The 13,413-nt window shown below is 40.9% G+C and overlaps 1 protein-coding gene across 1 annotated transcript; it reads right to left on the bottom strand.

Annotated features, from left to right (window-relative positions):
- Positions 1-3,470: 3,470 nt before the first annotated feature.
- Positions 3,471-7,027, bottom strand: Defb2 (defensin beta 2). Its single transcript, NM_010030.1, has 2 exons — positions 6,934-7,027; positions 3,471-3,681 (listed from the first exon to the last, which is right to left on the bottom strand). Exons 1-2 carry the CDS (start codon positions 6,992-6,994, stop codon positions 3,527-3,529), a joined length of 216 nt encoding a protein of 71 aa, NP_034160.1. The 5' UTR covers positions 6,995-7,027; the 3' UTR covers positions 3,471-3,526.
- Positions 7,028-13,413: the final 6,386 nt, after the last annotated feature.

The raw sequence follows: 13,413 nt of genomic DNA, 5'->3' as shown, positions 1-13,413 counted from the left end.
GAAAATGAAACTACATTGGATCTCAGGAAAACATTTCCTTTTAGGCATAGATTTTCTCTGTGGCCAGCTTGTTGAGTGTATAGATTCTATCTTTGAGCTCACTTGACACCTCAAACTGGCCTTCAACTTGTGATGCCCCTACTTAGTCTCCCAAGTGTTGGGATTATTGGCATGTCCATCTCAGAAAAGCACTTAATTGAATTATACTTAAAATCTTAAAATGCAGAGAAATATAGAGGGAAAGTGCCCTTAAGCACAGGAATAAATTACAGTTTCAGAAGATCATGTCATTTACTTCGTTGATCAGTCTGGACAACATTATACTACATAAAATAAGCTAGGCATAGAAATATAGCCAGCAGTATCTGGTCTTGCTGCCATATGGAATCTCAGAAGAAATCACAGCACATACATAGAAACAGAATACGTAGAGAGGGGTGAAACAAGGAGTGGGTAAAAGAACAGCAAGTAGCACATATATGGGGTATGCAATTCCTGTGGTATAATTGTGTTGCCTTGGAGATGTTTGGTAAGATTTTGATAGGAATACAAATTTTCGGTGCTCTCAAATTAGTATCCCCCAGAGGGGGATATCTACCTCTATGAAATAGCAGATTTGTTAATTTTCTGGGCTCTAGAAAAAATTTTCACTATGCAAAAAAGTAATAACTCTAGTGTTGAAAAGGAAAATCTAAATTGAGCTAAACAGTAGATGTGAGCCAATGGGAAAGAATCCATGAACTTCAAATCAGCTCCATTGAGATTATCTAGTCCAAATGACAGAAAGAAGATAACTGCATAAGCCTCCTCAGGATTGAAGGGCAAGCCAGAGCCAGAGCCAGAGCCAGAGCCAGAGCCAGAGCCAGAGCCAGAGCCAGAGCCAGAGCCAGAGCCAGAGCCAGAGCCAGAGCCAGAGCCAGAGCCAGAGCCAGAGAATGGAGGTCAGGGGACCCCATGAAACTCGCCTCTCTCTGAGGTTCTTTTAACTGGATAACTTGTTGAGTGTATCATCACCTTACTTTTATATATTTTCTCATTTTGTCCTGCTTTTGGCTGTTAGGAAGCAAAATTTATTTTTCAGTGATGACTTATGCTATTGATGTCTTCCATCTTCTTACAGAGCATGTTATTATACTGTGTGCAATATTGTGTATAAAATAGCTACATAATACTGTGTATAATGTGTTCCATGGCTCATTTGTATTTAATTTATGTGACTGTGTTCCTCATATGCATTTGGTCCTTGATATCATGTTATTCTTGGTTGTATGCTTATGTACTACGCATGCCTGGTAAGAGTGAATATATTCCAAAATATTATCTTGTGCCCCAATCTTTAGCTATCAGATTATTGAAACGGTGGTCCCAAATAAATTAGAATCCTGCTAGGAATCACCTTTTTGAAGAAGAAAAGTAGGAAACTTATAGAGAATTCAGAGAAAGAACTTACCTCCAGGAGAAAGATTTACAACTTGCCAGATGATCTTGAGCTGATACAATGATGGTGAGACCACATCTTGGCCTGATCTTCTCTCTCCCACCTTCTGTCTAAAACTTGTCCTCAGTATCAGAATCTCAAATGTACACTGGATTGTAGTGGGAGTTAATGGTTGTTTTTTTTTTCCTAATATGATCATGTCAGATATGGCTCCTTTTTCTGCTTTTCACTAGTAGTTATATGATTTTAATTATCCTGGAAAGATAAGTGTACTAATATAGCTTGCTGGAGCACAAGCTATGACTCCATACCTGCTAACATCTATATATTTTAGGAAAAATTAAGCCAAAGTCTAGAGGAGTGTTTTCTTCCAGGGTGTTTAGTTGGAAAATGTTCTGTACCAACTCTGAATGCATGGGAAAATAAGTTTTGGATGATATTTGTGCTTATTTTCTCTTAATTTACATCTTGATCAATCAGGTTTGGGACATTTAGAAGGTGGGAATTAAGGTTTCATCCTCTCTGATCCCAGAGAGAGAAGGCAAGGCACAATAATTAGTGACACCCTGGAGTGGACCAGGAGGACAAAAGGCCAGTGAAACAAGCCAGAACAAGGGGAGCGAGAACCTTGTTGAATTCTCTGTGTTAATTTCTATCTAGTCTAAGAAGTATCTCTGAGGCAGGATGAGTGATGTACTGATCTATGGATATAGCAATATGTCCATAAGTGTCATTTTATTAGTATGTTAATATAATAGAGTAACTACAGTAGGTTTTTCTTGTGCGTGCTCAATTTGCCAGGAAGAATGACGCTGCAACAGGATCCTTCTGCCTTTGGGACTGCCGCCAAGTCATATGACTTGCACCTGACTTCCTCATAGGTTTTACCCTATGGCATTTGATCTATGTCATTTCATGTTCTTGGCCACATATCAGGTATGACTATCATATCATGAAGGAGGTTTTGAATCAATAAAGAAGTGGTTGGATACACCCATAACATTTGGATTCTATTGCACCAGTGGGTGTTCTGTGCAGGAAGATCCCTGCTGTAGCTTGCAGCATGTTTATAGCTGGGTGAGACTGATGATTATTTTCTTGTCTGCTAGCAGACATAGGGCCTTCTGTGCTATGAACACCAGACAGTAGGATATTCTCATTGAGCACCAACTCAATTTCTCCATGTTCAATAGTGCAATACTGTGATGCCTTCATTCTATGGCAATTGGAGCAACAGGAGAATTATCAACCCCATAAGGGCAGATATTGTGCTCAGTAATAGTTTCCTGACACAAAATAAACTCCATATTCTCTTTCTGTCTCTCTGTCTCTTTGTCTCTCTGTCAGTCTCTCCTTTCTGTCCCTCTCTGTCTCTGTCTCTGTCTCTCTCTCAGGTGTGAATGTATGTTTGTGCATAGTTTCTTTTGTTTTTCTTTTCTTTTTTTTTTAATTTAAGAGAGAAGTAAGTGGATTGTGTGGGGAAGGTATCTATTTGGAGTTGGGGGAAGGGAAAGTATATAGTCAAAATATATTGTATGAAGAACCAAACAGCAAAAACTAATTTTTTTGTGTGTATGTGTGTGTATTATTGACTAAAAAAATGCTGATCTCAAAACTTAGACATTATCCCTTGGGAAAAAGCTTTGTTGGGACAACTTATTGTTATAAATGAGGTTCTAATACAACCGACATCCACTGCCCTAAGCCTTGTAAGCCCTAGATCTGCAAATGGAGACTTACATAAATTTGAGACCAGGAAAGAGTTATACTCTGTTAGCCCTCATAAGGTCTGGGATCTGTTTTCACTCTCCAGTCTTGTGTGGTTATTCTGTACTGCTCACATGTGGTTTGACAATAAATTCACATACGAGTGACATTGCTCAAATCATTACTCAGGACTAGGCAGGATTTCTGGAATGTCCCCTCTCCTGTCCTAAACCTGAACATTTGCCTTGCATATTCTTAATCCTTTCTAAGCCAAAACACAGGTTTCAATAGAATGTGAAGTTGATAAGCTTAAAAAAATGTTTCCTTTATTGAAACATCAATTACACATCTGTCACTTGACTTCCATGTGCTTCCTTCTAATCATTTCATGTACTTGCAACAGGGGTTCTTCTCTGGGAAACAGCTCCCAGGACGCCTGGCAGAAGGAGGACAAATGGCTCTGACACAGTACCCTCCATTGGTGTGGCAGTGGTCAAGTTCTGCTTCGTATCCAATACTTTTTAAACTTCCAACAGCTGCAAGGAGAGAGTAAATATCCTTTAGAGTCATAGCTATAATGCCAAATGTTTGAGAACATTTTGGGGATACAAGATAGATAGATAACATGTCTAAGTTCATGGGACAATTTTCCCTTCCAAGCAATTGTCTCGAAATTGAACCTTGAAGACAGGTAATGAAATCACACACTTGGCAAGGGTGAGCAGCAGAATTATGAGTGTAGCTTTCATGTTGGATATTTAGACTCTCACTTCTTCCCCAATACACCTATTATTCCATCTTACAGTTGTGGCTAAGTTGCCATATATATGATCTCTTAATGGTATAGGCATTACTGCACCAGGAACTTCGTCTGACGGACTTCATCTCTCCTTAGTAGTCAGATTGGTCATTCTGACTCCGGTCCAAGTTTCCAGACTTCTCACCACAATTTCCACCCAAACCTATAATTGTTAGTGTTACACTAATACTGTGGTTGCCTTGGGAAATTTTTGTAGGTTTCAGAAATTGGTACTTATTCTGCCTTCTGTGGGCTATCACAGTACACATAGAACGTATCCTAGATTAGTCTTCAATAGTATCTAGGATGGAACAAAATTATGCTGTGATACACCTGGTAACCATCAAGTGGTAATTTTACACACATCCTCTGGTAATTTATGGGCTGACACAAATGCTCTGAAAATTCCTTCTCAGAAGTTCCAATTTTTTAGTATCCTAGAATGTGATCGGTTTTGGAGACAGGCATTTACAGATAATTGACATTAAATGAGGTATTTATATCAGACACTAATCTTCTTGGTTGGCAGAAAATATATACAAAGCATTCTATGTACTTATCAGGAGAAGAGGCTTTGTTCATTCAATTTTGTTCTCTGGAAACTGTTGAGTCCCCTTGCAATAATCTCTAAAATATGTATAGGCTCATACACACATAATCAAAGATGTTAAAATCCATAACAATGAGAGGTCTTCAGCATTGAAGAAAGAAACTGAAAAAGACACTAGGAGATAGGAAGTTCTCCAATTTTTGTGTGTCAGCTCATTACTAATGTTATAAATCCATGACAATGAAATTGATCTACAGAGTCAAGGCAACCCCACCAAAATCCCAAGGACATTCCTCACAGGAGCAGTGAAAACATACAATCCTTAAGTTCATACGACAATGTGAGGGACTCCAAAAGAGTGACAGCATTTCTGAGCAGAAAGAACAATGTTGGAGGGGCTATGATATCCCTTCCATTTATACCTCAGAGCTGTATTGTAGTATACAGAAACAGTATGGCATCAGCACAGAAGCAAAAAACATCAATAGCATAGAGTAGAAGGCCTTGAAGTAAGCCTACACAGCTACCAATGGATTCTTGTGAGAAGTGCTGTGGTTAATTTCTATTGTTAATTTAGTTAGATTGAGAAACAGCTAGCAGGGTAGCAAGTTAGAAACATAAAGAACTCCTGCCAAGATGTAAACATACAAAGGTGCCTGAATAGGATATGGTGATGGTTTGGATATAAAAATGTTATAAAACATGAAATGGCTCACATGTTGTAGATCTTGTTTCTGGTTCATGGCCCTAATGTGAACATTTCTAGGCAGTTTAGGAAAAGTAGCTCACAAGGGGCAGATGGAATCTTTGCCCTTGCATGCTCCTCTCTATGTCTTAGCCCCTTCCTGCCATGTGGTAAATGAATGTCTATGCCACTTGCCCCCAGCACTGTGTTCTTTAGAAGTGCATGGGCTGTGCATGAAGCATGCATGGGGCAGACATGGGGTATGTATGTAGTGGCCTTCAGATTTTTCATAGAGACCAATTATATGAACTATAGTACATACCTACACACACACACACACACACACACACACACACACACACACACACTGGAATGTAAAGGGATATGTGGTCTGTGTTATCATTTGCTTAGTTCTCAAAGTTGACGAGCCAGTTTGCAGTTCACCATGGAAAGAGTCTCAGAATATCCTCTTATTGCTTTTCGTTTTCCCAATCCAAGGAGACTACCTGTGAGGCTGGATGACTCTGTCCTCACAACTGCAGCATCCCATGGCTGTGCGCATCTGATATGATCAGACATTGGGTTTGTTTAGAGTCCTGCTCAACAGTAAACAGATCACTTTCATTGACATCTTTTCTGCACTGTGGACCGCTAAAGGCCCTGATGGTGTTATCTTTGGGTATGTCTGTGAGCACCAATGAAGCTTCCTCTGGCTGTATCAGTTCTCACAGACACACAAACACATACACAGATCATCCTTAGTGCCCACAGACACACAAAAACACACACAGAACATCATCAGTGCTCACAGACACACAAACACACACACAGATCATCATCAGTTTTCTCAGACAAACTCAGTAACAGTATCATTGGTGTACACACACACACACACACACACACACACCACCACCACCACCACCATCATCATCATCAGTGCTCATAGACATACCCAGAGAGTATCACTGGTGTACCCTCACATACACAGAGCATGATCAGTGCTCATAGACCCACCTAGAGAGAACACCAGAGGTTCTTTCTCTTACACACACACACACGCACACGCACACGCACACGCACACACACACACACACAGAGAGAGAGAGAGAGAGAGAGAGAGAGACGTGCTTTGAGAAATGTATACTGTTATCCATAGAATTTTACAGCTTTGATTTCTGCAATAACTTCACTGTTCAGCTGAAGGAAGTAAGAACCAGAAACTTGTGACTTGATCTGGATCAAAAGAAGTGACAGACTGGGAAAATATATCTTTCATTTCTTTTTACTGGAACCTACCTGCTCCTGAGTCAGAGATAGATTGTGTTGGCTCAGAGCATGTGGGATCTTCTAAGGTGGACAAGAAGTACCCATTAAACAATGGAGACATTCCCTCAGGGAATAGAATACTACCCTGACTGCTTGAACATGCTTTGGGAAAGTCCCAGTCCCTGTTGCAGGAGTGGTGGCACATGCCCTGAGTCAGGGTACCTGGGGAAGACCTCTTAGTGACTTGGGTGAGTATGGAAATGCCTGTCTGTGGACCAGAAGCTGGCCTCTGTGTGTGTGTGTGAGGAGCTTCACTGAAGATGAAGAAGAACCTCTTTGCTACAAGACTTTCCTCCATGTCAGGCATAGGACTTGGGTCTGCTCCTGAATAGGTCCAAATCCCTGACAGGATCACAGCTTCTCCCTCCGCCAGTTTTCTGCGTCCATGTCCCCAGTCCTGAGCAGGTGCTGAAGGCCCTCAGGCTTACCTGGAGTGGTATATGAGAAAAGGAGGCAGCATATCAGCAGCAGAGAGCAGAGAGTCCTCATGGCTGGTAGAAAGGGCACTCAGACTCCAGAGAGGGTCAGTAACCACAGCAGGACTGAAAGTCTCAGGAATCGTGAGGGTTGCCTGCCACTGTGGGTGAAGCTCATTAGCTCTCCCTCCTGCTCTGTGTCCTGAGGCATTTCCAGTGCTGTTGATAGGTATTCATGCTAAACTCTGCAGAGATTTGGCTTTAATTCTGGCAGCTCTAATTTATTGCCTCATGCCTGTGTTGCTGTAACTTTCTGCTTAGCAAGTCTGAATGTTCTCTGACAATGTAGTATATGCTAATATCATTCGGGCCAAAATGAGTCAGAAAGCCTATAAGAGGAAGAAGTCTGACAGCCTAGAGTTCCTATGGGGTAGCTCATCTGTAAGCACTCTCTGGACAGAAGATAAGCTGATCCAGGGTTTAGAGTTCTTCCTTAGTAGCAGCTGTTGCCCCCCCTTTTAATTAACTAATTAATTAATTAATTAACTCACTTTACATCCTGATCACAGCTCCCTCTCCCCTCTACTCTCATCCAGACCCTTACAAATCCCTCCTCCCCTAGCCCTCTCCCCTCGTCCTCAGAGAAAGGGAAATTCCCCTTGGGTATCACCCTGCCTTGGGATATCCACTCACAGCAGAACTAAGCATATTCTTTTTCTCTGAGACCAGACAAGGCAGCCCAGCTAGGGCAAAGGAATCCAAAGGCAGGTGACAGTCAGAGACAGTCCCTTCTCTACTTGTTAGAGGATCCACATAAAACAAAAGCTGCACATCTCACACAAATGTTTAGCGACCTAGGTCCAGTCCCTGCATGCTGTTTGGTTGATGGTTAAGTCTCTATGAGCTCCCACGGGCCCAAGTTAGTTGACTTTGTAGGTTTTCTTGTGTATCCTTGACCCCTCAACTCTGTCAATTCTTGCTGCCACTCTTCTGCAAGACTTCTGAACTTCATCTAATATTTGGCTGTGGGTCTCTACATCTGTTTTCTATCAGCTGCTGGGCAAAGTCTCCTAAGACACAGTTATGCCAGAAAAGAAGCAATACAAGGACGGAAATCACACCCTAGAACAAACAAGAAAGTAATCCCTCAACAAACCAAAAAGAAGACAGCCACAAGAACAGAATGCCAACTCTAACAACAAAAATAAAAGGAAGCAACAATTACTTCTCCTTAATATCTCTTAATATCAATGGACTCAATTCCCCAATAAAAAGACATAGACTAACAGACTGGCTACACAAACAGGAACCAACATTCTGCTGCTTACAGGAAACCCATCTCAGGGAAAAAGACAGACACTACCTCAGAGTGAAAGGCTGGAAAACAATTTTCCAAGCAAATGGTCTGAAGAAACAAGCTGGAGTAGCCATTCTAATATCGGATAAAATCGACTTCCAACCCAAAGTTATCAAAAAAGACAAGGAGGGACACTTCATACTCATCAAAGGTAAAATCCTCCAAGAGGAACTCTCAATTCTGAATATCTACACTCCAAATGCAAGGGCAGCCACATTCATTAAAGACATTTTAGTAAAGCTCAAAGCACACATTGCACCTCACACAATAATAGTGGGAGACTTCAACACACCACTTTCATCAAGGGACAGATCGTGGAAACAGAAACTAAACAGGGACACAGTGAAACTAACAGAAGTTATGAAACAAATGGACCTAACAGATATCTACAGAACATTTTAGCCTAAAACAAAAGGATATACCTTCTTCTCAGCACCTCACGGGACCTTCTCCAAAATTGACCATATAATTGGTCACAAAACAGGCCTCAACAGATACAAAAATATTGAAATTGTCCCATGTATCCTATCAGACCACCATGGCCTAAGACTGATCTTCAATAACAACATAAATAATGGAAAGCCAACATTCACATGGAAACTGAACAACACTCTTCTCAATGATACCTTGGTCAAGGAAGGAATAAAGAAAGAAATTAAAGACTTTTTAGAGTTTAATGAAAATGAAGCCACAACGTACCCAAACCTTTGGGACACAATGAAAGCATTTCTAAGAGGGAAACTCATAGCTCTGAGTGCCTCCAAGAAAAAACAGGAAAGAGCACATACTAGCAGCTTGACAACACATCTAAAAGCTCTAGAAAAAAAGGAAGCAAATTCACCCAAGAGGAGTAGACGGCAGGAAATAATCAAACTCAGGGGTGAAATCAACCAAGTGGAAACAAGAAGAACTATTCAAAGAATTAACCAAACGAGGAGTTGGTTCTTTGAGAAAATCAACAAGATAGATAAACCCTTAGCTAGACTTACTAAAGGGCACAGGGACAAAATCCTAATTAACAAAATCAGAAATGAAAAGGGAGACATAACAACAGATCCTGAAGAAATCCAAAACACCATCAGATCCTTCGACAAAAGGTTATACTCAACAAAACTGGAAAACCTGGACGAAATGGACAAATTTCTGGACAGATACCAGGTACCAAAGTTGAGTCAGGATCAAGTTGACCATCTAAACAGTCCCATATCACCTAAAGAAATAGAAGTAGTTATTAATAGTCTCCCAGCCAAAAAAAGCCCAGGACCAGACGGGTTTAGTGCAGAGTTCTATCAGACCTTCAAAGAAGATCTAATTCCAGTTCTGCACAAACTATTTCACAAAATAGAAGTAGAAGGTACTCTACCCAACTCATTTTATGAAGCCACTATTACTCTGATACCTAAACCACAGAAAGATTCAACAAAGATAGAGAACTTCAGACCAATTTCTCTTATGAATATCGATGCAAAAATCCTCAATAAAATTCTTGCTAACCGAATCCAAGAACATATTAAAGCAATCATCCATCCTGACCAAGTAGGTTTTATTCCAGGAATGCAGGGATGGTTTAATATACGAAAATCCATCAATGTAATCCATTATATAAACAAACTCAAAGACAAAAACCACATGATCATCTCGTTAGATGCAGAAAAAGCATTTGACAAGATTCAACACCCATTCATGACAAAAGTTTTGGAAAGATCAGGAATTCAAGGCCCATACCTAAACATGATAAAAGCAATCTACAGCAAACCAGTAGCCAACATCAAAGTAAATGGAGAGAATCTGGAAGCAATCCCACTAAAATCAGGGACTAGACAAGGCTGCCCACTTTCTCCCTACCTTTTCAACATAGTACTTGAAGTATTAGCCAGAGCAATTCGACAAAAAAAGGAGATCAAGGGGATACAAATTGGAAAAGAGGAAGTCAAAATATCACTTTTTGCAGATGATATGATAGTATATATAAGTGACCCTAAAAATTCTACCAGAGAACTCCTAAACCTGATAAGCAGCTTCGGTGAAGTAGCTGGATATAAAATAAACTCAAACAAGTCAATGGCCTTTCTCTATACAAAGAATAAACAGGCTGAGAAAGAAATTAGGGAAACAACACCCTTCTCAATAGTCACAAATAGTATAAAATATCTTGGCGTAACTCTAACTAAGGAGGTGAAAGATCTGTATGATAAAAACTTCAAATCTCTGAAGACAGAAATTAAAGAAGATCTCTGAAGATGGAAAGATCTCCCATGCTCATGGATTGGCAGGATCAACATTGTAAAAATGGCTATCTTGCCAAAAGCAATCTACAGATTCAATGCAATCCCCATCAAAATTCCAACTCAATTCTTCAACGAATTAGAAGGAGCAATTTGCAAATTCATCTGGAATAACAAAAAACCTAGGATAGCAAAAAGTCTTCTCAAGGATAAAAGAACCTCTGGTGGAATCACCATGCCTGACCTAAAGCTTTACTACAGAGCAATTGTGATAAAAACTGCATGGTACTGGTATAGAAACAGACAAGTAGACCAATGGAATAGAATTGAAGACCCAGAAATGAACCCACACACCTATGGTCACTTGATCTTCGACAAGGGAGCTAAAACCATCCAGTGGAAGAAAGACAGCATTTTCAACAATTGGTGCTGGCACAACTGGTTGTTATCATGTAGAAGAATGCGAATCGATCCATACTTATCTCCTTGTACTAAGGTCAAATCTAAGTGGATCAAAGAACTTCACATAAAACCAGAGACACTGAAACTTATAGAGGAGAAAGTGGGGAAAAGCCTTGAAGATATGGGCACAGGGGAAAAATTCCTGAACAGAACAGCAATGGCATGTGCTGTAAGATCGAGAATTGACAAATGGGAGCCTAATGAAACTCCAAAGTTTCTGCAAGGCAAAAGACACCGTCAACAAGACAAAAAGACCACCAACAGATTGGGAAAGGATCTTTACCTATCCTAAATCAGATAGGGGGCTAATATCCAACATATATAAAGAACTCAAGAAGGTGGACTTCAGAAAATCGAACAACCCCATTAAAAAATGGGGCTCAGAACTGAACAAAGAATTCTCACCTGAGGAATACCGAATGGCAGAGAAGCACCTGAAAAAATGTTCAACATCCTTAATCATCAGGGAAATGCAAATCAAAACAACCCTGAGATTCCACCTCACACCAGTCAGAATGGCTAAGATCAAAAATTCAGGTGACAGCAGATGCTGGCGTGGATGTGGAGAAAGAGGAACACTCCTCCATTGTTGGTGGGATTGCAGGCTTGTACAACCACTCTGGAAATCAGTCTGGCGATTCCTCAGAAAATTGGACATAGTACTACCGGAGGATCCAGCAATACCTCTCCTGGGCATTTATCCAGAAGATGCCCCAACTGGTAAGAAGGACACATGCTCCACTATGTTCATAGCAGCCTTATTTATAATAGCCAGAAGCTGGAAAGAACCCAGATGCCCCTCAACAGAGGAATGGATACAGAAAATGTGGTACATCTACACAATGGAGTACTACTCAGCTATTAAAAAGAATGAATTTTTGAAATTCCTAGCCAAATGGATGGACCTGGAGGGCATCATCCTGAGTGAGGTAACACATTCACAAAGGAACTCACACAATATGTACTCACTGATAAGTGGATATTAGCCCCAAACCTAGGATTCCCAAGATATAAGGTACAATCTGCTAAACACATGAAACTCAAGAAGAATGAAGACTGAAGTGTGGACACTATGCCCCTCCTTAGAATTGGGAACAAAACACCCATGGAAGGAGTTACAGAGACAAAGTTTGGAGCTGAGATGAAAGGATGGACCATGTAGAGACTGCCATATCCAGGGATCCACCCCATAATCAGCATCCAAACGCTGACACCATTGCATACCCTAGCAAGATTTTATTGAAAGGACCCAGATGTAGCTATCTCTTCTGAGACTATGCCGGGGCCTAGCAAACACAGAAGTGGATGCTCACAGTCAGCTAATGGATGGATCACAGGGCTCCCAATGGAGGAGCTAGAGAAAGAACCCAAGGAGCTAAAGGGATCTGCAACCCTATAGGTGGAACAACATTATGAACTAACCAGTACCCCGGAGCTCTTGACTCTAGCTGCATATGTAACAAAAGATGGCCTAATCGGCCATCACTGGAAAGAGAGGCCCATTGGACAAGTAAACTTTGTATGCCCCAGTACAGGGGAACGCCAGGGCCAAAAAGGGGGAGTGGGTGGGTAGGGGAGTGGGGGTGGGTGGGTATGGGGGACTTTTGGTATAGCATTGGAAATGTAAATGAGCTAAATACCTAATAAAAATGGAAAAAAAAGACACAGTTATGCTAATCTCCTGTCTGCAAGCATAGCCGAGTATCAGGAATAGTGTCAGGAGTTGGCTCTCTCACATTGGATGGGTCTCAAGTTGGGCCAGTCATTGGTTGGCCATTTGCTCAATCTCTGCTCCCCCTTTATTCCTGTGCATAGGGTAGGGAGGAGAAATTTTGAATTGAAGGTTTTATGGATGGATTGATATCCCCCTTTCTCTACTGGAATTCCTACTTGGCTGTGAGAGATGGCCACTTATGATTCCATATCCCCAGAAGCCACGAGTCTTAACTAGCATCACCTCTATAGACTCCCAGTCGCCTTCACTTTCCCAGATCTCTGGCTACTCCCATGTATTTGTCCTACTGATGTCCATTCTCACTCATGTTCTTTAGCTTAGTTGGGTTTGTCTGGATAAATTCGGTGGGTTAGTTATTTTGTTTTGTTTTGTTTTGTATTGTTTTGTTTTGCTATCTAGTAAGCCCCTAGTGTCTTGACAGCTCTCTGTGTGATGACCAAGGAAGAACAGTATTGTCTCCTGAAGTGAACATGCTAGAGGGAGGAGGAACCTTGAGCTTCAGAGTGTGAACCTCATAGACCTCCTTCTGGGGTCTCTGTACTGTCTCTATGGATGGACTGTGGATGTGGTATGGGACTTTCTATCCAGTGTACATAGTTTTCTGTTTTACTTTGTAGAGTAGTCAAGCATCATAACATAAACAAGTATATATAATATAATCCATATGTTGGTAGACACTGAACAAAGCAGACTGATTTCTATATTATGTGTGG

The sequence above is a fragment of the Mus musculus genome, chromosome 8 (genome assembly GCF_000001635.26).
Source record: "Mus musculus strain C57BL/6J chromosome 8, GRCm38.p6 C57BL/6J".
Classification (NCBI taxonomy): Eukaryota; Metazoa; Chordata; class Mammalia; order Rodentia; family Muridae; genus Mus; species Mus musculus.
This window is presented reverse-complemented; position numbering and strand designations above follow the sequence as displayed.